This window comes from Chenopodium quinoa, unplaced genomic scaffold (genome assembly GCF_001683475.1).
Source record: "Chenopodium quinoa cultivar QQ74 unplaced genomic scaffold, ASM168347v1, whole genome shotgun sequence".
Classification (NCBI taxonomy): domain Eukaryota; kingdom Viridiplantae; phylum Streptophyta; class Magnoliopsida; order Caryophyllales; family Amaranthaceae; genus Chenopodium; species Chenopodium quinoa.
Window position 1 is genome coordinate 849,336 of NW_018745617.1, and position 23,903 is coordinate 873,238.

The 23,903-nt window shown below is 34.3% G+C and overlaps 1 protein-coding gene across 1 annotated transcript in view; it reads right to left on the bottom strand.

Annotated features, from left to right (window-relative positions):
• Positions 1 to 201: 201 nt before the first annotated feature.
• The window catches only part of LOC110716773 (ABC transporter B family member 25, mitochondrial-like), a 28,881-nt gene continuing 5,179 nt past the window's right edge, over positions 202 to 23,903 (bottom strand). The window contains exons 5-20 of the mRNA XM_021895405.1: positions 17,688 to 17,731; positions 17,377 to 17,479; positions 17,176 to 17,283; positions 15,088 to 15,171; positions 14,951 to 15,011; positions 11,241 to 11,386; positions 11,027 to 11,143; positions 10,297 to 10,382; positions 7,855 to 7,943; positions 7,303 to 7,358; positions 4,608 to 4,688; positions 4,462 to 4,527; positions 4,296 to 4,388; positions 2,461 to 2,525; positions 1,977 to 2,112; positions 202 to 738 (exon numbers count right to left, since the gene is read on the bottom strand). Of these exons, the coding sequence (XP_021751097.1) occupies positions 595 to 738; positions 1,977 to 2,112; positions 2,461 to 2,525; positions 4,296 to 4,388; positions 4,462 to 4,527; positions 4,608 to 4,688; positions 7,303 to 7,358; positions 7,855 to 7,943; positions 10,297 to 10,382; positions 11,027 to 11,143; positions 11,241 to 11,386; positions 14,951 to 15,011; positions 15,088 to 15,171; positions 17,176 to 17,283; positions 17,377 to 17,479; positions 17,688 to 17,731 (1,479 nt within the window). The 3' untranslated portion in view covers positions 202 to 594. The remainder of the gene's footprint in view (positions 739 to 1,976; positions 2,113 to 2,460; positions 2,526 to 4,295; positions 4,389 to 4,461; positions 4,528 to 4,607; positions 4,689 to 7,302; positions 7,359 to 7,854; positions 7,944 to 10,296; positions 10,383 to 11,026; positions 11,144 to 11,240; positions 11,387 to 14,950; positions 15,012 to 15,087; positions 15,172 to 17,175; positions 17,284 to 17,376; positions 17,480 to 17,687; positions 17,732 to 23,903) is intronic.

Consider the following 23,903-nt stretch of genomic DNA (forward strand, 5'->3'; position numbering starts at 1 on the left):
GAATACCCCCAACCAAACGGCCCCTTAGAGTGAATCAGGGATGAGCAATCTCATTTATCCTCACTTATATAACATAAAAACATTCAATTAATGGATTCATGTTAATGAATTCCCTCTGTCATTTTTATCATGTTCTACTTCCTCAAGAGTAGAATTGAACATCAGTAAACTTGTGGGAAAACTCAAGTAGCCTATCTAGTGTGAGAAAAAGAAGATAAACGCCGATTCTGATTATAAGAGTTGAAAGGTTGAAGCAAAACTAGAGATCTAATTAATCAAATTAAACTAGACATTGAAGCACACTATAAAAGATCTTTTATACACATTTCAAAAAAATTAAGGAGATGATGGGGAAGGTTACAAAAGCTCCAAAAGGATTTTTTCCCCTTTCAAGTATATATATTGTTAGTCACATAATTATGATCTTGCCACTCTTTCAGGGTTTGGCAGCAGAGAAGGGAGTGGCTTGCAGCTTAGGTAAACTTCCTTTTGCATTTAGATGATAACTCTGAATCCCGACTGTTCTAAACTGAGCCCCAACTAACAAAAATTTCGATGTATTTGTCTGTTGCCTGAAAGCATCCACATTTGTGCCTAGGTTTGCAACTTGACAGCTGAATCAACAAAATCAACCGTGCTGTTCTGCTGAGCCCAGAGCTGAGAATATCTACCAGCCTTTGACAGAAGAACCTCATGAGATCCCTGCTCAACAACCGCTCCATTTTCCAGAACCACAATCTAAAGGCAGAAATTTCAACAAGTAGTCAAGCTAGAAGCAACTTAATCATAACATGCAAACTAAATTCCAGTCTTAACACCAACCAGTCAGCAGGTTAATATAACTCTTAAGAAAGTATCGTAATATCACACATACTAACACTTTAACAGGAAGAAAAAGAGTACATTCCTTTCAATCAGTGTTTCAGTAGAATCAGTTGATCATTGTCCATTTCAAGCATTATTGCATATTTCAAGAAGACATGCAGTGCACTACATACAAGACGCTAGTATAATTGTGAGTTACTAGATTTTAATATTGCGAAAATTAAAGCTGAACTTCAAGACAATTTGACAACATCTATGACTTTGTTACATGGGGTCAAGGTTTCCGTCCTCAAATGTAAAACTAAGCTTGGTAAGCTTCTGGCAGCCACACTACCCTTACTTTTCACATTGGAAAAGAAGCAAGAAGAGATATTAGCAACAAAAACTAAAAAATTGGAAACAACCATTACTAAGCTTGTGGCAGCCACACTACCCTTACTTTTCACATTGGAAAAGAAGCATGAAGAGATATTAGCAACAAAAACTAAAAAATTGGAAACAACCATTCCAGTGGTTGAGATTTCCTTTAAGAAGTTCATAAACATTTTAAAAAATCGGATGTAAAATAAAATATTGTACATCCGCTACAAAGTTACCTTAAAACGATCAAAAGTTACCATGTAACAAATGAAAGCGACCCAATATATATAAGTTACCCCGATATAAATAAAAGTTATTAATGTTTTATTAATAAAAGTTACCCTAAATTCAACAAAAGTTACCTCGATATAATGGATACAAAAATTTTTGTTAGAATTTGTAACTAACATTAATTTCAAGTTTCTTTGGATATACATTCCAAAAGTTCAATTAGACTATTTAACTTTAAATAGAAGGTTCATTGGTAACTTTATAGTAATGATTTATCAACAGACTTCACAGACGATAATTAATAAAATCGTTATTCATCAAGTAAAGGCTCGTTTATATGCGGCATACAAGGTTGTAAACACATCACTTATCAATAGAATTCCATTTGAAATTCATCTGGTAATCTAGCATAGTTGGAACATTATTTGGAATGTTCATTGATGAACCCAAAATAGAACCATGCTTTTTGCTCCCAGGGCCAGGGCCAGGGCCAGGGGAGGTACTCTTCCATAATGACACTAATAAGAGATCAAGATTTATTGACTAGCTACAAAACTTACCTCGTCACATTGCATAGCAGTTGTAAGCCGGTGAGCAATAAAAATGGAGGTGCGATTAGTTGCAAGTGACCTCAAAGCACTTAGAATTTCTGCCTCTGTGGTGCTGTCTAGGGCACTTGTAGCCTCGTCACATAGCCTATATAGATAAATCAATTAATAGTTGACGTAGTCTAAAAGCTATTCACTTAAAGTTTCATAAAGTGAACCTTTATACATGAATCTGGCAATCATACAGATTAAAGACTCTTACACTAATAGCCTTCATACAGTTAATTAACGGGGAGGCGAGAAAATACATAACTGGCTAACTGCGGATTACAAGCAATTCAATTAAATGTACATAAAACAATTTTTCAAAATTTTAAGAACCCAGAACTGTAACAGTAGAAGTTTGCAAGTAGGAACCAGCAAAGTTTGAAACTAATCTTATACATTGCACATTTTATCTTGTATTACTATGTGCAAAGTAAGAAAGAGAACTTACAGAATGGGAGGAGATTTGAGAAATGCACGAGCCAATGCAACGCGCTGCTTTTCACCACCACTCAGCTGCAATAATGAATAAAGAAAGTAAAACATGAACATATGTGATGATGAAATTAGTCACAGAAAGGAACAGTGTATTAGCAATGACATTTTTTTTGGTTAAAATCAACAATGATATCACAATATGTTACAACAATGTGGGAAGCCAACTTTGACCTTTCATGGACCAACCTGAAATCTTCCAACATCATTCTTGAACAAAGACCTAGACACTAAATTAAATTCCTTTTCTTGATCAATACTTATCTAATGACGCATTAATACACAATGAATAAAAATCAAAGGACAGGGTTGGCTACCCCTTCTACCATCCACTCAATCTTCTAAAAGTTGCTGACATGGTCAGAGAATTTTGGGCCTAAACGTTGCTGGAAAAACTTGAGAGTAATAGTTGGAAAAGTTGTCAAGAATAGAAACTTTAGGAATACACCAGGAATATTGTATATAGCTTGATTTCCTAATGGCCAGCTAAGACTTAATTGCAAAAACTAACCACATTAGAAGATAAATTGAAGTAACGATAGGCTAAGTTGCATGGAAATTGAAACGAGGAAGTAGGGATAATGGGATACCTAAAAATTTTCAGATGGTAGGAAGCATAGAAACGGAATTGGAAAAAAAAAGCATATATATATATATTAAAAAAAAAAAAAAAGCATTATAATAAAATAAAATAAAAAAACACAAATTCTTATATGTGCGGGTTACTTTGTTACAAGGTCAGTGTTACAAGGGGTTTACTAGGTCAATGTTATAGGGGTTACTTCGTCAGTATTACAGAGTTACTTTGTACTTTTACAAGCGGCCACACACAAAACATGCTGATATATTGCTCAACCCAAGCCATATTAGGTTATTCATGACATTTCCCAAGGAAAAAAAATAATAAAATAAAGATATTAAAAAACTCCTATCATAAATAAATAATGAGCAAGAAAATTTCTCCTTTCAAAACTAATTAAAAAATACAACTTTCAATCCTTTCTTTATTCTCTCAACCTCACTTCTTTCTATTGTGTTCTTGTTCTCTTCGCCTGCTGCTCCATTTTTTGGGCACATTGTTGTTCTCATCTCCTACTCTCATTTTGTTCTATGGCTATAATTTCTTATCCTCTGTTCTTTATCATCTAATGAAATTGCGTTTCTGAGTTATCTTATATAGGAAACGTTTCACAAAATTGGAAACTGGAGTTTGATATGCATTTTCCATTTCTCTTTTTCAAGGTAATTTGGAAACTGCTTACCAGAGAAATTTTACATTTCTAAGCAATGTAAAAGGTTTGGCTGTAACTTGGTAAACACTAAACAGCCAACTGAATCACTAATAATATGAACACATTTTAGACACATTAATACTTAAGGGTTTCATGATTTCACCCATATCCTAGACAATCAAGTACATAGTATCAATTAATCCACAAAATCTAAGGCAAGTGCAGCACCAGCTGCGATAACTTCCCTCTAACTATAACACCTTAAGGCCTTCCTTCTAGAATTATTGCTGCCTAAGTTATTAATTTTTCTCTTGTTCTACATCTACCCTTCATTCTTTGCTTCTCAAAAAATGCATCAAAACAGGTCTCTTGGATGTAGGTTGTTGTTAGCTTGCAACACTATACTGTGTGGAAATCCATAACATACTATAACTTGGGAAAACATCAGTAGGGAGCTTAGATTCTCATTTTGAATCAGATATTGTCTCAGCTAGTCAGCTGTAGCGTACTGGTCACCAAAAAAACCAAAATTTGAATGAAAAAAAAAATGAAATCTGACCTTTAGGCCTCTTTCCCCTACAACAGTTGAATACTTCTCAGGGAAATTCATAATAGTGTCATGAATTGCTGCTCGTCGTGCAGCCTCATACACCTGATACAAATTTAAAATTAGATAGCAAGTTTACACGTGTAAAATTAGCTGAGAAATTGGTGACATTACAGACCTCCTCCGCCGTTGCTGTCAGACAGCCATAATGGATGTTGTGAAATATTGTGTCATTAAAGAGTACCTGAGACAAATTAAAATTTTCTCAGTGAACATGCCTCTGTCAGAAATTAAAAAGATCTTAAACTGATATCCTAACTTTACCGTATCCTGTGGCACAACACCTATAGTTTTCCGGAGACTTTCAAGAGTAACCTCACTTATATCTTGGCCATCAATTCTTATCTGCAATGTCAGACATGATTTTATAACAAAATTGCGAGTCACAGACAACAGAGAAATTAAAAGAGCAGAAAACATGATTCCTCAATCGTAGAGATTAGAAAACAAAGATAACTTGGGTTCCAGCAAGGTAACAATAAGGCACACAACAGCAATGATAAATATAACAAATTTAATCACCATGGTACAACATCAATGCTTCATCATTATTCAAGCATGACATAGGGTCAAATGAGAATGTTCTTAAAATGAGAGGAATGAGAAGGATTTTATGTGCATAAATTTTCCACTAAATGTGCATATTTTTTGAACAAAATGTGCCAAAAATTTCTGACCGAAATTTAATGTGCATATTTTTTGTGCATAATATGCATAAGTTTTCGTTTTTCCAAAAACTTGAAAAAAAGTAGCTGGTCAAAAATCAAATGTGCACATTCAGTAGAAAATATATGCACATTTAGTTCAATTTAAATTCACATTTCATCCTTCTCATTATAAGAAACTTCTCATTGGATATATATATGTATATGAGAGAGAGAGAGAGAGAGAGAAAGAGGTAATAAACAATCAGTAATATTTTTCATATTTTCATTCTCTCTACTCTGACTCCCCTAACCCCTTCTCTAACTAGCGCACTGCGTATTTCACATGCTTTTCATAACTGAACTACACATGCTTTTCACAGTTGAACTATATAATATGCTTCATATTGCCAATAAAGGTTTGCTTGGCAATAACTAGATCACATGGAAACAAGTACAATACAAACACTAAACAACATATGAAACTTCAGGAACGCTGGTACAAGAAAACACATTATGTTATTTGCAAGTATTAAAGGGTTGCATATCTGATAATTTTAATTTATACTTCCTCCATTCTCAACTAGGTTGGAGTTTCACGCATCCCGACACACTACTTTTACCTTTAAATCTTCAATTATCTACAAATTAATAATATAAAGTTGATGCTATAAAAGTAGATATCAAGACTATATTTTTCCTTACGTAAAAGTAACAATAGATTGTCACATGATAATGTGTGAATCACGTAAAAACCCAATTGCGGCAATTACTAAAATACCAGAGTATTTAATGTTTAAGTGACTTATTTAGGCCACATTTAAAAAAAAAAAAAAAATCCATATAGACTACTCCCTCCGTTTCGGATTAAATACTAGTCTTGCCCCATAGTTTAAGAAACAACAACGAAGGGGACCAAAGTGAGGATTAGATTATGTAAAGTATAGTTATTGGGTAGATATAATTGTTGAGAGAAAAAAGATATATGAGCAGTGAAAGTGGGTTTAGTGGGAGAGAAATATAACCATGGGCCCTTACCAAATAAAAAAGTGTTGCAATAGAAACGGATGAAAAAGGAAAGTGTTGCGATTAATAAAAAAACATAGCGAGTATAAAAGTTCACTATACATGTATCGATAATTTTAGGCAACATACAAGTTGTACAACCGTGATGTTAGCTAGTGATCAATTATTTTAGTGTTGAATGTAGGGATGGCAATGGGTCGAATTCGGATCGGATTATGCAAAATCCGACTCCGACCCTACAAGCTGTCGGATTTTTTTTTTTTCTGCCTCCGACTCCGAGAATCCGACTCCAATCCGACTTAAATTTCCATCCTCCGACTCCGCCCCGATCCGACTCCGACTTAACAGACAACAGTATGGTCTGGACAACCAGGTCTCCAAGTACGCACCACACAGAGGCTAGAGCTATACAACAAGCAACTAGATATCCCCGATCCGACTCCGATTCCGACTTTAAAAGTAATTTTGATCCAATTATCAATAGCAACCAATATATAATCAACTTTAAAGACCAATAAATTCATAAATTGAACGATAAAAAATATATAAGTACATGAAAAAGTCGGAGTCGGATCGGATAAGTCGGATTCTAAGTAGACTCTAACTCCGACCCTCCTTTGACTCGGAGTCGGATTTTTTAAACGGAGTCGGATTCGAATAATTATTTCTCGGATTCGGTTCGGATTTTTTTTCTTCGGATCGAATCGGACTAGGGGCGGATTCGGACTAGATTGCCATCCCTAGTTGAATGTGTCACATAAATCTTCCAAGTATTGTGTGCCCTCCAAGTATTATTTGACGGATATGCGGTGATTACGGTCTTATGGGAACATTAAGTAGAAGGTGCATCCATGTCTCCTAGATTGATATAGTCTAATCTCAACCCCTCGTCCCCTCATTTTTTGGGCCCGATCCTTGAAGCTCAATTATGCTATAAACTTTGGTCCATAAGGCATGTTCAATGTTTCCTTATCAGCTGTACATTTCCATCAACCAATTAAATGGTTTCAACTCTTTGATATCAGACATTCTTTAAGTCCCCATAATTGCTTTGATCTACTCAACACAAACCATAAGGCACAGATTCAGAGCAGCAAGGACATCCTAAATGGTTTACTACCTATAGTGATTTGATAATTAAGTGCAAATATTAAGGGGATGATGTCCCTTTGCTGAGTCAGAGTAATAGCTGCCTAATGTAAAAGAGCCTAAAATTCCATTGACAGAAGAACAAAACATCATTGGGAAGTGATCACAGAGAAGACAAACTGATAAGCATTATTCCTTACATGTCCACTGTGAGGATCAAAGAATCTGAAGAGCAATCTGAGAATGGTCGACTTGCCTACAATGTTACAATATAAATCAGAAACGTACATAAAATAAACAAATTAATTAAGCGATAAAAGATTAAATTTTAATTGCAAAGTTTTCAGATTTAACAGTGTCAAGAAAAGAGAGAACATTAAGTCATTAACTATGATTCATCTTAGGATAGCTAATAACAAGGCTTAGCATACTTTAAAATTTAACAGAAGACAAAAATACAGCCATCCAAAATTCAGTTTTGCCAAAGATGCACATGTTTCAAAGAAAAATTAAGATTTAACAACAAAATAGAGATCTTATCGGGGGAGCTGGGGGGGGGAGTAAAGTTACATCTAATCCCAGATCATTACTACTACCAAGAAAAACAAAAACAGTGAAGTAGTGAACTCACATATCATTGAAGATGATTATTCAATTCGCTACAAATTTTTCCTACATTAATATAATAAAAGAAGCAAACACATACAAGAGAAAAGAGACATAATCAAATAGAGGATACATATTTAGCATACCACTTCCACTAGTGCCAACAATTGCCACACTTTGTCCAGCTGGTACAACAAATGATATCCCATCAAGTATCTTTCTTTCAGTCAGGTAACTGTCATTGTCCATAACCATTTATAAGAGACTATATCAACTTAAACAATCTTTGTACACAAAAAAGATACACAAGACAGACTTTAAAATCTTTAAAGAAGTCCACATACTAGATAATTTTTTACTACCACAGAGCTGTCAGAATAAGCACAACTATCATAGTAGAGAGACTACAAGATTATAACTTGCATTACATACATTAATCCCTAAAATGGAAACATTAGCTGAAAATGTGTAGTGCAAGAAGATGTGGAGGATGAGAATAGCAAAAAGGTCATAAGATTCATGATTACCAAAACCTCTGCCTCAAAAGTGAGGCTAAGAAACCAAATCCCCAACGCCAAAATTTCATAATAAAAGTCTTCTCCACATATCTAAAACTGAGAACATGCCAGTGTTACTCATTACAATCCAGATAAATGTCACAAAACCTTGCTCTACCCCAATTGCTAACCCAGCCTTACCTCTTCAGGGCATAGTACTAGACAGTAGTAATTTTGTCAAGGGTTGCAATGTTGCAGAAAAGGTACCTATTTTTGCAACACATTAGGGCCAAAACAGTCATGGCATGCATTAAACAATTAAGACAAATTTAGATTCAGATTTAAAAACGAGGTTAAACCATCTCATTAATAAAGGAAAAACCATAAAGTTTAGTAGCATCAATTGGTACAAAGTCCTGAGCAGAGGTCTATAATTTCCAGCCCATTTTCTATTAGTATCCAGAAACAACTCTCAACAACTATTAGCAAAAACCCAAAGTGAAGGCAAGGAAAAGCCTTATGAGCCAAGGAAATAACATAAACTACTATGTTTCAAATAGAGTTAGGGCTTGTTTGTTTGACAATAGAAAAATACAAAAAATAAAAATAAAAAAACATGGGAAGTGAGACTTCCTGGGAATTGCAAGTTTTGTTTGTTGTTTGGTTGACAAAAATTTGGTAAAATAGGGGAAGTGGAACTCCCTAGGAATTTTGAGTTCCCACAAAATTTAGAAATTTACTCTAATCCCCCCTAGGTAAGTAGAAATTCCCATGGGAAATTACTTCCCTCATTGTTAACCAAACAATTTTAGGAAATTCCCATGAATTTGATTATAGGAATTTAACTCCCATAAATTTGCAATTCATGGGAAGTTCTAATTCACATTGAACCAAACAAAACCTTAGTTTTTAGAAGACACCCTGCAATCAGTTAGTGAGCTTTTTCTTCATCTAGCAGTGACTCTTTACTCCATCCATGGTACAACGTTACAACCACCATAAAAAATATTAAAAAAAAAAAAAAAAACTGACAATAACTAATTAGATACTGACAATAACTAATTAGGTGTGCCAACTGCCAAGTCTCAATTACACTCAACTGTTCCTTGTCACCAGCTCTATTGAATAAGGTCACCTAGTAATCCAGAAGCACAAACTTAACTTATCAAAATATAAGAGGCACCAAAAGAACAAACATCTTCAATAATGAACATCTAAGAAAAGCTAGAATTATAATACTCTATGCTGCATCCTACACAAGGTCCTTAACTAATAAAAGGCTCTAAGCTGTCACAGAACTCATTTGTAGGAAAGCTGACATCTCTCCATGTCTTAAATACATTTCTTTCAGAAGGGGCTGACTTTTTATCTCAAGTGTGTTCTCAACAGAAGCATGTAGTTTTCACCTCTTCAAGCTCCAAAGTTTGTTCCGAAAGGGCTTCCCTAGGGTAGGAGACTAGGAGGTGAACTCTTTGACTGCTTAGATGAAAAGACTAAAAGGGAGCAGGTCAACCTAAGGGCACAAGGCTAAGATAATTTTCCCATTTGTCGCTATAAGTTACATTGGAACCCCCCAAAGGGAGTAGTTACAAGGGTTATAGGTTGTTGGACAGCCAGTGAACAGAGCCTCAACAAGGAAGCACAACAGAAGCTGTATTATTGAAATGGTTCTTCAATAGAGACGTTCCCACAGGTGCCCCTTTTTCCAATGGTACAACAATTCTTATTCAAGTTAATCTTATAAGAAAGCAATATTGCACTTTGGCAAATTGATGTTCAGAGATGGAAGAATATCTGACACTGGCGGTAGCATATGCTAAGCTCAAGGAACTATAAATCTATAATACCCCCTTTGTGTTAGGCAATTCAGATGACAGAAGAGCGAGCAAAGAGTTCAGGCACGCTCCCTGTACCACTACTATGTAGTTAGGTAGGGACCCAATCAACTTAACATGAAGGAGAACTTTCCAACCTTCCAAACAGAAGCAAAGAACAGAGAAGCATATGAAAAGGCTGTGTTACATATACACGTATGATAGAGCTATGTGTCAAGGCACTAAAGCTGCTACTGTATGAAATTACTCTTCCTACCTGAAATGTACATTCTCAAATTGAATGTTACCCCCCTTCAACATCAAAGGTTTTGCAGTTTCTTTGTCACTGATATCAGCCTTTTCCTGCAATGTTAACAATGAAGTATATATAATGAAGCCTCTAAATAAAACTTGCATACCTGCAGAAAGAACACTCCCTAAAATAGTCACTACACAAATAGACATTACACGATTCCACAGATTTTCAACAGTAAAATCAAGCAATATTAAGAGGAGGGAAAAAACAAAAACAAAAAAAAAAAACAAGGCTAGACAGCACACATGAAGTAGGTGAATACACTCACACACATCTGAGCAATTATGAAGTTAAAAGGTTTTCTGGAAGAAATTGACACATGCAAACTTACCACAGGATTATTTGCACGGAAACAAGGTATCTTGTAATTACAGATTCAATAAATCCAATTTAGCAGAATGATGGCGTAGCGCTGTCAAATTTTATTTTTCTTTTTAAATTCATTTTATCTTGTATTTTACAAAACCACCAAGGATTTCCCAAAAATTCTACATATCAGACAAGAAGCTGAAAAAAAATTAATCAGCCGAAGTGAAAAAGTTCCTTCATATCATAAAGGAAAAAGTCAACCCACAGAGTACTATATTCACTAAACATATACTTCGTATGTAAAAAGAATGGCAAATCATCACAATAAATAGTTAGACTATAATCTTTAGCAGAGATCCAAGTAATAGGTCTTGAAGCATACCTCTAGCAACTGAAACATTGATTTCATATCAACAAGACTCTGGATTGTCTCCCGGTATACACTACCAAGAAAATTCAATGGAAGTGAAAGCTGAAAGAGGAGACCATTAACCATAACCTGCATTTTAATTGTTTAAGTAAGCACTCCACAGAAATTTTGGTCTATGATAACAAAAAAATATTTAGGAATCCGGAACAAGGATGGATAGTAATACCAAATCACCAACTGTCATCTGCCCAGCCATTATACCGTTTGAACATAAAACCATAGCAGTTGACAGAGCTGTACTAAATATCACATTTTGGCCAAAATTGAGAAAAGCAAGACTGCGTTGAGTCTTCAGTGCAGCATCTTCATACCCTGATTTAATAAAATAAAGAACCATATCATGATAATTTGAATAACAAAGGTGCCCAAGAATTGTCTATGATGAAAGGTAATATAGGTGATAATCAATAGAGCAATACGATATATGTTTAATTAGCTATATCTTTCCTGTTTTGATGTGTTTTCTCCATACAAGAAGGTACACAGGCCATTAAATTTGGCATAGAATCTTGTGTGATAAGCTTCGAAAAAGATTGATGGTAGCTTTTCAGAGCTTTACTCACAGCTTTTGCCTTATCAGGGCTTGGCGCAGCAAGCTTTGCCAAAAAAGTCGTTAGTCTCCGTGTACAAGTGAGCAACATCAAATATATTAGCAAACACCACAGGCAGGGCCAAACTTGCCTCTTGTGGTCCTGTGGCCTTGGCCTGCCCGTTGCCAACACATGACAAGCCCTTAACTACTACTCCCTATGTTTCATAATGTTAGTCCCATATACTATTTTAGGCGTTTCAAAAAAATTTACCCATATTGAATATATTTCATATTTGTTTTAGTTTTTATTTCCTATTTTATACATATTAAATTCTATTTGGTTAAATTTATTAATTGCTGATTAATGACATAGCTCTATGTAAGAAAATTCCTCCCTTGAACTATGCAATTATGGTTGATGCTTTCCAAAAAAAATTCAAAAAATTTAAATAAAGCAAACTAATTATGAACTATTTTTATACTATAATGTTAGATTCCAAATATTCTTCTTTTCTTATTTTATGTGATTGATCCATATGGGACTATCATATAGAAACGGAGGGAGTATTATTTTTAGATAATTTAGGAGTTTAAATTAGGAGGAAAAAAATTTCCCTAATGTTTTGAGAAATAAATAGGCCTTTGTTAGCCACACATTATTCTTCCTCTCACGTTTTTTTGGGAGCAAAACTCTATTGCGTTACTCGTACTTCCTACTTTGCTTTGTTCAAGACTTCATCTTTAATTAAATTTAACCAAGTATTTGGTTTTGCCTTCCCTTATTCTTCTATTATTGCACATTATGGCTTTTATATTTTATTTATTTTGTTGTTATATTATGAGTGAGTAGTTAAGTTGAACCTTGATTGTGATGAAAGTACTATTTTCCCTACATTTGTAAATAGAATAAACTATTTTCTCTTGCTCATTGAATAATGCTATTTAACCGATGCAAGGGTAGACATAATTTGGTGTAAATTGGACCTAATGCTTTTTTATTAACAAATATTTGCAAAAAAGGCATGAAATGGAAATAGATCTAATCAATTTTTGAGAAGTTAGGATATTGTGTATAATGTCTCCAAACTGCATGATACCATGGTCCATGGAATAGGCTTAAGTTGCTTAACTGCATACTAAGGAAGCCATAAATACTCTAAATAATTTTATTAGGAACTGTTATTAGGGATATCTTTCAATTTTGTATTCTAATTTGATTAGTGGGTCAAGGAATTTAACCTTTCATTGACCATGTTTATGAATAAATAGGATTCTTTTCTTAATTGAACTAGCATTATATGCATGTGATGCGAGCGATAATTTCATAAGTTATTTATCTTAACTATCTAATACTTGTATACAATGAGGAAGAAATATTTAAAATAATATATTAAATAAAAATAAAATATAATAAATTCGTAAATATGAAAAGGTGAAGGTATATAGTTGCCAAGGTATGGTACTCCTAACTAACAACGGTAGCGAATGGTCATGTTTTGAATCTCGTCCTTTTTTTGTAACTAAATTTCAAATAAAGAGAGTAGAATTGAATTTCTACGTCAGCGTACACTATGAACCTCGATATAAAATGTATCACTGCTATTAATATTAATATTGACTAATCATAATTTAAATTAATGAGTTATGGAAAATTGACATTTTTATTTCTTTCCATTATTAGCTATTGAATTCAATTAAGATGATCGATCTTGATTATACGAGTATGAATTAAGTGACTAATTGAAAATTTATATTTTTGTTTTATTGATTGATAATACTAATTGACATAATTAAAAATATATAATTTATATATTTTTTGACGTAATTCAAGTAATTGATTTTTGTTTTTTTTTGTTTCCCTTAATTCATTGTTGATTGATTGATGTTTCCTTATTCTTTGTGCTGATGGATTGACTTTATTCAATTATCTCTTTTTCACTATATTTAAGGAAGAGGGGTATGTTAGTCTTCATAGGGGGACACCACAACGCTTATATAATAGAGATAATTTCATCGTACCATTAATACAAATTAGCCATTAATACAAATTAGTTTAGAAACCAATAAATTCTTGATGCTGAATATTTAGCTAACTTTGATTTTTATAAAAACTAACATACAGATTTATTGAGTTTTGTGTAAATAATTTATTTTATTAGTTGACTTACAAAAATTTGGATGTAAAAGTAACTCCATGAAATTATTATTTTTGATAAATGGATAGTATCAATATATTTCATAGAAGTTTGTGGGTGCAATAACTCTTTCCTAAACTTCATCAGTACGATCAGGTTGACATATTTCTCATTTACTCAATTATGAAAATTCAAGGCTAAACATATCTTTCACTTGGTTAATTGAGTAAAGAAAAAATGTGACACACTGATTATAGCACTGGGCACCAATCAGATTACTTTAAAAAATATTTGTCCCAGACACGGCAACACCTCCTTAGTTAATAAGCAACTTTTAAGGTGACATCATTTTGTAACTTGTCTTTGCAAAGAGTGATAGGTTTGCAACCTTATAGACAAACCTCAGTGCAGATAAGGGATAATAAATATTAAAAAAAAAAAAAAAAAACCTTTCACATAAGTAATTTGGTCCATTCCAAGTACAAACAACAATAGGGAAGGTAAACTACCCGTTAAAGCTGCCATCAGAGTCCTTAATACATGATGTTTTCCATGTGTACCAATTAATGAAGTTTCTAGGGACACTTCCAGTGGCAACTCATATTTCTAGTAGATTTCATGACCAACATGATTCTACTGTATTACAGCATCCCAAGGCTATAATTGGCAGGAGGGTAGTAAAATTTCAGAATCATGTTGTAATACAACTATTGGTTCAATGGCTGGGATATTCAGATAGTGAAGCTTTGTGGGAAAAGGCTTAAGATTTTGAAAAGAAATACCTTCTATGATAAGGGAGTTAATAATAGTATTCCGTAGTTGATAACAGAATGTTATTATTCTGTTAGAATTCTGTTTTACAGTAGCTGAAATTCAGGAATTCAGCTAGTAGTTTAGTTAGTTACTTTTTCATTAAAGCTTTGGTGATTAAAATGTTTGTACAACTATATAAAGAGCTTTAAGCCCACTTTGTAAGATTCATTCAGAAAGTTAATAAAATCTCATCTTTTCTCTCTATCTTTCTCTATCTCTCTACTATAATTCTGCCATTTCTAACCAGTGATCTTTGATCCTGCATCTCACCCACCCATCCACCCACTTGAGGGTAACTTGTGAGCTAAAACAACAAAAATTAACAACCATACAATGAAAAGATCTATTACAAGTATGAAAGTCAAAAACATGCGACAGATTAACTAGGAAACTTACTCTTCAAAAACTCGTCGTATTTGTCAGCTTCATAAGTTTCGTTGTTGAAGTATTTGACAGTCTAATAATACATAGCATAATGAATTAGAGTTTGAGAATCATTGTATTGTGGAAAGGTGGACTATATGAGGACACACCTCATAGTTAATTAGTGAATCGATAGCCCTTGTACTTGCATCATTATCAGCTTTATTCATGGCCTTCCTGAACTTTGTCCTCCACTGCAAAAGACACAACAAAAAATTAATAAAAAGATGTGTTCTGTCAACATAATGCCACATTACCACACGAGGCAGAATCCTAGCAGTAACTTTAAAATCTTATATGAAACCCTAATTTGGATTATGTGGGAGAAAGGTGATTTTGGTAACTATAATGCCAATATTGGGCATATTCTCGATTCTAGATCACAAAGAACTAAAGCAGATGTCTCACCAAATTGTTGTCAACTGCTTAATAAGTTGAGTGGTATGCCTGAAAATTGCATTCAAAACAAGGTTTCAGTGAAACATCATCTCTGGAACTGAAAGGGTAGGGCTAAGTACATTTGATTCCTACCTTAGGTAGAAGCCTTATTGAAGGCATATGTTAATGGTAGAAAATATACAGTTTTGGTAGCAAATTCTATTCCTATGATGGGATTGAGGAACAGAATAAGGCATAAACAGGATTCTGATGGGTCTAGACTGCAAGGGAGGGAGAAGGTAATGAAAGCAAAACAAATAAGTTGAACTATGTCACCTAAAGTAAAAACTTAAAGAGAGAAAAGCTGAAAACAAATTTTACTGCCATGCTAAATTGCTTAGCACTTATTGAGAATATCTCAAAAATATAATCCTTTCAATAGAACTATCAATTTTACTGCCATAACAAGCACTAAAATTTTATTAAGAAATTCTCCACATAATAATGACCTTAAAATGGCATGATTTGATATGCATAAATTTTGAGCTGAACATGCATATTTTTGAATTACATGTGCAAATTTTTTTTTACTAGCTCAAAAATCAAATTTGCACATTTAGTAGAAAAAAATATGCATATTCAATAAAATAAACTAAAAAAATGCATATTCAATAAAAAAAATAAAAAAAATGCACATTTATCCTTCTCATTTTTAAGAATACTCATTGGATTCCAACCCAATATATATATATATATATATATATATATATATATATATATATATATATATATATATTAATTTAGGGTCAAACAAGAATTTCTTAAAAGACATCGATTCAGGGTCATTTTAAGAACATTCATCCTATATTAGAACATTCTTTCACTACAAGTCTACGAAATGAGGATGCAAACATCCTAAGTTTTTTAGATCTCACAACTCACAAGACATTTGATAAAGAGAACTAGGCCAAAAGGGAAGTAAAACAAAAGGTTGTTTCTATTTCTCCAGAAGCCCAAAATAGGTTCTTCGGAGTGAGAAACAGAACCTGTTTAGCAGGGAGCTATTTACCAACCAATGATATTTTATCAGCAGACCATATTAACCCCTGCTCAAGCTTATGAATGCCATTCTTTTATAGTTTATCCTATGCTTCTGTTTGTCCTCTCACAGACTCTCACTCACACCAACCAGTCCACCACCACAGCACCGCTATTAAGTATTTAATCAACCCTTTTTTCTAATCTCCTCAATGATTGCCAGCTCTCTCCCCTTACCTTTCTTGAAAACAAAATCTTTCTTAGAACGTGTTTTCGCCATCTCTTTCATTAATATAACAAATATGCTGTCATTTCCAGACTCCACTTTGTTGAAGCGTTGACTATAACCTTTTAAATAATAATATCTAACCAAAAGCTATTATATGATTTATATCTAAACCAAGTATTCACGCTAGAGTAAACCTGATTGTCAAAGTTGCTTGAGAAACCTAAGTGTGTAAGTCAATAGGCTTTATCGCCTTAAGGGTACCAGTCTTCATTCCATGACAATTTTACATATGAATTGCCTTAGTTCTAACCCAAGTGGGCAAGTTGGCTTTGCCTAGTGGGAGATATATTTTAAAGGTGTCAATGATAATCCATTGTAATCTATATTCATGCATCAGGTATTCAGGGTTCATTGGATGAAACAAGAATAGAGGTATGCATGAGAATATATCGGCACATTTGAGTTGTCCAGTAGTTGTTACTCATTCAAAAAATTTCCACTATTAGACACCAATTTCTATACTCTTTGGTAATAGTAGACAGAGTTACTCTACCTGCGTCACGGTCAACGTGAAAGCAATGTATGCAGCAACTGACAAGGAAGTAATCCATGCAAAAGGCGCACCAAATTTGTAAGCCAAAATACCTGACACCATAGATATCTAAAAAAGTATAGATTAAATATGTCAATGACTATGGGAGATGACAAAAATGAGCCTCAAGAGGGGATAATGGGATAAACTTTAGAGATATACCTCTAAAATAGTGGGTACAATATTGAACACCATAGATGAGAGAATGAAGTTTATGGCACGACTACCACGATCAATGATCCGATTCAGACCACCAGTCTCTCGACTGTAGTACAGCAAACAAGAAATGTGAGACATACACTACTAAGTCAAGAGTAATAGCCAGTCAAACCCGAGTATTTATACTGTTTGCAAGCGCCATCATCAAACAATTTAAGTAATCAGAATTGTGTTTATCAAAGTAGAAATTAGCATACTTCCTACATAAAGTATAAAACAAGTTTGAACATGCCAACCAGAATATAAGAACGAACCTCAGATGATATCGGAGATCAAGGTCGTGCAAATGTGAGAAAACCTGCAGAAACCAACAATAGTAAAAATTAACAATAGCTGCAATCGTTTCTTTTATAAAGAAATAACTACCATTTGAACAGCTATTGGCTGTAATGCAAGAGCTATACACAAAAAAATTGAGACACATTTACATAATACACCAGAACTCCAGTTAATTAGCATATAATAGATACTTACAAAATGTATAAACTTACAAACATAACACATAAGTAAAAAGAAAGGCATAAATACAGATACCTAAGTACTATGCACAATTTCAAATTAACCCACAACATAGTTGAGCACATTTTAGTTAAAAAAAAAAAAAAAAAAAAAAAAAAAAAAAGACTACTGTTTACCTACTAATCTGAGTTGAGAAAAAAGGCACAAATTCATTTAAAGATAATTAACTTCCGAATTGTCACACTGCATGATTGACATATTCAAAACACCATGTTCACACATGGGAAGTAAAACTTCAAGTATATTCCCATTTCATTAATAAATTCTTGCCTCCAGGCTCCAGCTTCTCAAGAATTTGATTCCAAAAAACATGATACTCCCTCCGTCCCTTAACAACTACCTCATTCCTATTTTAAATGAAGGTCCAACTTACTTAAAGGCAACTTTGGCCAATTTTTTAAAAAAATAAAAAGAGATCACACCTTTAATTGTCATTAGCCTTCTGATTTAGAACCCACCCAATCCTCCGATTCACTTATCTCCTTCTCTCTTCTTTCATATCCATCTCTCTCAATAGATTATTCCACTGTCATTAACTCTCTCACCAATCTATCTTGTTTTCCATCTTCAAATAACAAAAAACCCTATCTCCACACTTTCACTTTCCACATTTCTTTCCTGCGAATGAAATAGCTAGCTCTTTCACATTTATTTTTGTGAGTTATAATTCAGTGTAGACCTACTTGATATTGTTACGAATTTCGGTAAAAATTTAATAACTCAATTTTCCTCAACTGCATTTTGTTCCTTATATTTTTCAAATCTTTCGGTAAAAGTTAAATATCTACAATTTAGGACTTTGGGAGAAAACACTTTAGATCTAAGAAAATAAACTAGTCGTTGGGTGTCAATTATTTTGGAGAAAATTCTAAATCTATCACAATTGATTTCGAGGCTACAAATTTGCATCTAAGAGCAGTATTTACTTAGAGCTTATATCACCTTTTGAACACCCTTTGTTGACTTCTACAGGGATTTACTAAAAAGCAAAATCTATAATCTCTCTCCAAGCCCAAGCCTTAACAAAGTAAAATTTGGCAATGGGGCGATATTTAAAGGATGAAGTGAGTACAATTTAAGTTTGATAAATATTTGCATCTATGTTGCATAGACTTGGATTTGGGTGTCATGTCCGACACAGTGTCGGATCCTTCGACACTCTAGATTTTATAAAATTTCATAAAGGCCACTATATATTTGGTGTCTTGTGGCGTCATAGGGTCGGAGGATACGACTCCGGACACTCAGATGCAATGTTACTCGGACTCGTCTCTAAGTGTTGTGTCCGACAAGATGTCGGAGTGTTCAATACCTTAGTCCTAAATTTTGGTCGACACTTCGACACGTTCAAGGGAGTGTCTTGACTAATTTTTAAGATATGCTATTGTATAAAGTATCCCAAAAATTTAACCCGACACTTAAATAACAATAACAATAACAATAATAATAATAGTTATAATAATAATAATAATAATAATAATAATAATAATAATAATAATAATAATAATAATAATAATAATAATAAAGTAATTAGATTTTTAAAAAAAGTTTTAAAAAGGTATAGTAAGTTAATAGGGAGAAGTTACCATTAACAAAAACAACTTTTAATTAAAATTAAAAAAAATAAAGTAGAAAAGAAAGGATGAGAATGAGAAGTCAAAAGTAAAAGAAATACTCAACCACATAAAGATGACAGTTGTCCACCTTTCTTTATTTGATAACAGTTGTTTCATATTTCCACCAAACCCTCGTTATTATCAGTCAACCTTGTTGGTGTTTTGCTTCAAATTATTAGGGATATTATGGTTTCCTATCTTTTAGTTAGTTAGTTAGTTACCACTAGTTGCTTAATGTTAGGAGTCAATAATAATAGTTATTATTTAGTCAATGTTAATGGTCATAGTAGTGGTGCGTAGAGTTTATTTCTCCACTTTGAGAATCATGTTAGTTAGTGGGGCTTACTAGTAGGAATTAGTTGTGGTTAAGGTTAGCTTATTTAAGTCGTAGAATACATTGTACTTTGTTACGTTAATTATGCAGTATTATTATGAGTAGCTTCATATGTTTTCATTATTGTTTTCTCCTTCTCTAATTTACACTAACAGCACTAACATGGTATCAGAGCTAATCCAGGTTCCAATCCTAAACCAAAATTAATGTCGTGAGTGTCGTGAGATTGTTTTTTAGTGAAACCAAAAAAAAATTATTAAGTTGTGAGTAAAACAAAAATATTCGTCGTGTTTCATTATTCATTAGTGTGTCGTAGTATTTTTTTTTTAGTCAGTATGGCAAGCAATGGTTCAAATTCATCACAACCCTTAATTCCAATTTTCAAAGGTGAAAAATATCACCTTTGGAGTATCAAAATGCAAACAATGTTCAGATCACAAGAGTTATGGGATATTGTCGAGTGTGGGTATGTAGAACCGACGGAGTCACCGGCGGAGCCAAATCAAAAGTTAAATGAAAATCGCAAAAGGGATGCAAAGGCATTATTTTTTATTCAATCGGGAGTAGATGATGATATTTTCCCTAGAATTTCATCTACAAAGACATCCAAGCAGGCATGGGATATCCTAAAAACGGAGTATAGGGTGATAGTAAGGTAATATGTGTTAAGTTACAAAACCTTCGTCGTAGTTTTGAGTCACTATTAATGAAAGAAAAAGAGTCGGTGCAAGAATATTTGTCTAGAGTATCAAATATTGTTAACCAAATGAAATCATTTGGTGAAAATATTAGTGATCAAACTATTGTGAATAAGGTGTTAAGGAGTTTAAAACCTAATTTCAATCATGTTGTTGTGGCAATTGAAGAGTCTAAAAACACGTCTAATTATAATTTTCATGATTTAATGGGTTCCCTTTTAGCTCATGAAGATAGAATTTCAAAGTCTCATGAGAATGAAGTAGATGAAAAAGCCTTTCAAGTTAAAGGACAAATGTCAAATGGAAGGTATTATGAGGGTAGTCGTGGTCGTGGTTATAATTGAGGTGGTCGTGGTCATGAAGAAAATGGCAGTGGAGATCAATTTGAAGGTCAAAGTTCATCTATGAGTAGAGTCCAATGCTACTATTGCAAGAGGTATGGTCACAAGGAAGATAGGTGTTGGGATGAGCAAAAGAAAATGCATACCAATTTTGCTCAAAATGTCGAAGAAGAAGAGAATAGGATCTTCTAAAGTCGTGTGTCATGGTTATGTCGTGGTGTCTTGAGTGTCATGAGTTAATGCATGTCGAATTCAAGTCGAAGTCCGTCGTTGCAATATGGTCGTTGGTGTTGGTGGCTTTGAAGCAAGGGGGTGTGTTGGTGTGTTGCTTCAAATTATTAGGGATATTATTATAGTTTCCTATCTTTTAGTTAGTTAGTTACCACTAGTTGCTTAATGTTAAGAGTCAATAATAATAGTTATTATTTAGTCAATGTTAATGGTCATAGTAGTGGTACGTGGAGTTTGTTTCTCCACTTTTGAGAATCATGTTAGTGGGGCTTAATAGTAGGGATTAGTTATGGTTAAGGTTAGCTTATTTAAGTCGCAGAATGCTTTGTACTTTGTTACGTTAATTATGCAGTATTATTATGAGTAATTTCATATGTATTCATTATTGTTTTATTATTAATCCACGGACGAATTTTGTGCACACTACATATCCTGTGGCATAGAGTTCAAAGAAGCAAGATGTGGTAGCCTTGTCATCATCACATGTGGCTGTAACTGCAACAGCATGTCAGTGTGTTTGGTTACGGAGGTTATTAGCTGATTTCTTCCACATTCAAGAAGGTGCAACTGAAATTTTTTGTGATAACAAGGCAACAATCGCCATGACAAAAAATTAGGGGTGAAACAAATTTGGTTTAAAACCGAACCAAACCGAATTAGGAATATGGTTCGGATTTTTTTTAAGTGGTTCGGTTTCAGTTTGCAAAATCAAGAAATCGAAATTATATGGTTCGGTTTCGGTTTCGAAAAATGAAAAACCGAAAAACCGAAACCGAACCGAATTTTAAGCCCAACCCCAAAAAAAACCCTAGCCCAACTCTACATAGTATATAAAGCAAAAAAAAACCCTAATCACCTCACAGCCTCTTTCTCTCTCCTCTTCTCTTTCCGCCCTTTCTCTCCTTTCCTCTTCTCTTCTTTGCCCTTTCTCTCTCCTCGTCGATCTCTTCTTCGTTCCACTTCCTCTTCTCTTTTCCTCTTTCTCGACTTTCTCCTCGCCACTAGCCCGCTTCACCATTAACGAACGCCTTTTTGAGGTTTTGATTTCGAACACCATCAAATAAAGGTTTTTCATGTCAAATTCGACCATAATAACTCTAGATCTACAGTTTTCATGGTCGAATTCGACCTTTAAAACCCAAAGCCGACGTTTTTTTCGGTGGAATGTGAGGACGTGAGGTATGTCCTTTTTTTCTTTCTTTTCATTTGGTAGTTTTGGCTAAATATAAAGCTTGAACATTATTAATCACTAATTCCCCAACTATAGTGCTTGGAGTAGTAAGTTTCCGTCATCTTCTCTTTTCTTCTTTTTGGCTTCGATTAAAATTATTCTTGTAAAAAGGGAACTATAAGTTTTTGTGGCTGAAATAGCATAATTGCAGCACTAAGCAGAAACGATTTTTGGTAATAATTAAAGGGTTAGGGTTTGGGTGGAAGGGATGAAGGGTGGTGAAATAAGGTGGGTTGTGGTGGGTGCGGATCTGGGTTAGGGGTGGTGAAATAAGATTAAAACTTGCTTAATTATGTTCGTATGGATTGGTTTGGTTTGGTTTTGTTTGGTTTGGTTTTGATTGGTGTGGTTTGGTTCGGTTTTGATTGGTGTGGTTTGGTTCCCTTTTTTTTTTTTGCCAATTTTGATGTTTATGTTACTTGATAGGAAAATTCGGTGCGGCTTGGTTTTTTTTAAGAAAACCGAAATTTAGGTTGTTTGATTTGGTTCGGTTTCAAACCTAAAGTGGTGCGGTGTGGTTTGCAAAATCAAGAAACCGAAATATAGTGGTTCGGTTTCGATTTGGGCAAAAAACCAAATAGAAAACCGAACGTTCAACCCTACAAAAAATCCAGCGTTTCACAACAGAACAAAGCATATCGATATTCGTTATCATTTCATTCGAGACTTGGTTGTTGTTGATACTATTGTCTTGAAGCATTGTGGGACAAACAAGCAGGTTGCCGATGTCTTTACAAAACCGCTTCCGCAAGCTAAGCATGATTATTTCAGGTTACAAATGGGAGTGACAAACTTTGAAGGAAGGGAGAGTGTTGAAATCCGTCCTTCAAAGTAGCTAGTACTAAGTCAAAGTAGTTACGTTTTATTCCTATTTCTTAGATGCAGTACCTCTGTAGTTTACTTAGGATGCGTTTGGTTTGGGGTATTCAACAAAGGGAATGGGAATCAAGATTCCCTTTGTTGTTGTTTGTTTGGCACTTTCTTTCATTCCCTTTACCCTCTCCATTACCCCAAATCCCTCCAACTTCATTCCCCACCCCCCCTAGACTTTTCCATTCCCTTTCCTTAGCCACCACAACACCACCATATCCAAACCAACCACCACCATCCTACCCTATCCCACCACCCAGCCACCATCGCCGCACCTCCACCATCCCTCGCCGGATCTTCCCTGCCCATTGTCGGAGCTCTCCTCCCCCGAAAAACTTCCCCACTCCCCGCAAAAACCCTAAAAACCACCGCCCAATCGACAACACCACTACCATCAACCGACCCAACTTCACTAACATCACCGCCCACCCAAATCACCCTGAACCCACTCGAAAAAACCCACGCACCCTCCCTGAAAACCACCTCCCCAAAAACACCCACCGAAATCTCCCAAATTTGACCTAAACCCACCTTCTGTGTAAAGCCACCTCACCCAATTCGTCACAAACACCACCCATATCTCCAAACCTCCAAATCCACCATGAAAACCAAGCAACTAGATCTAATACA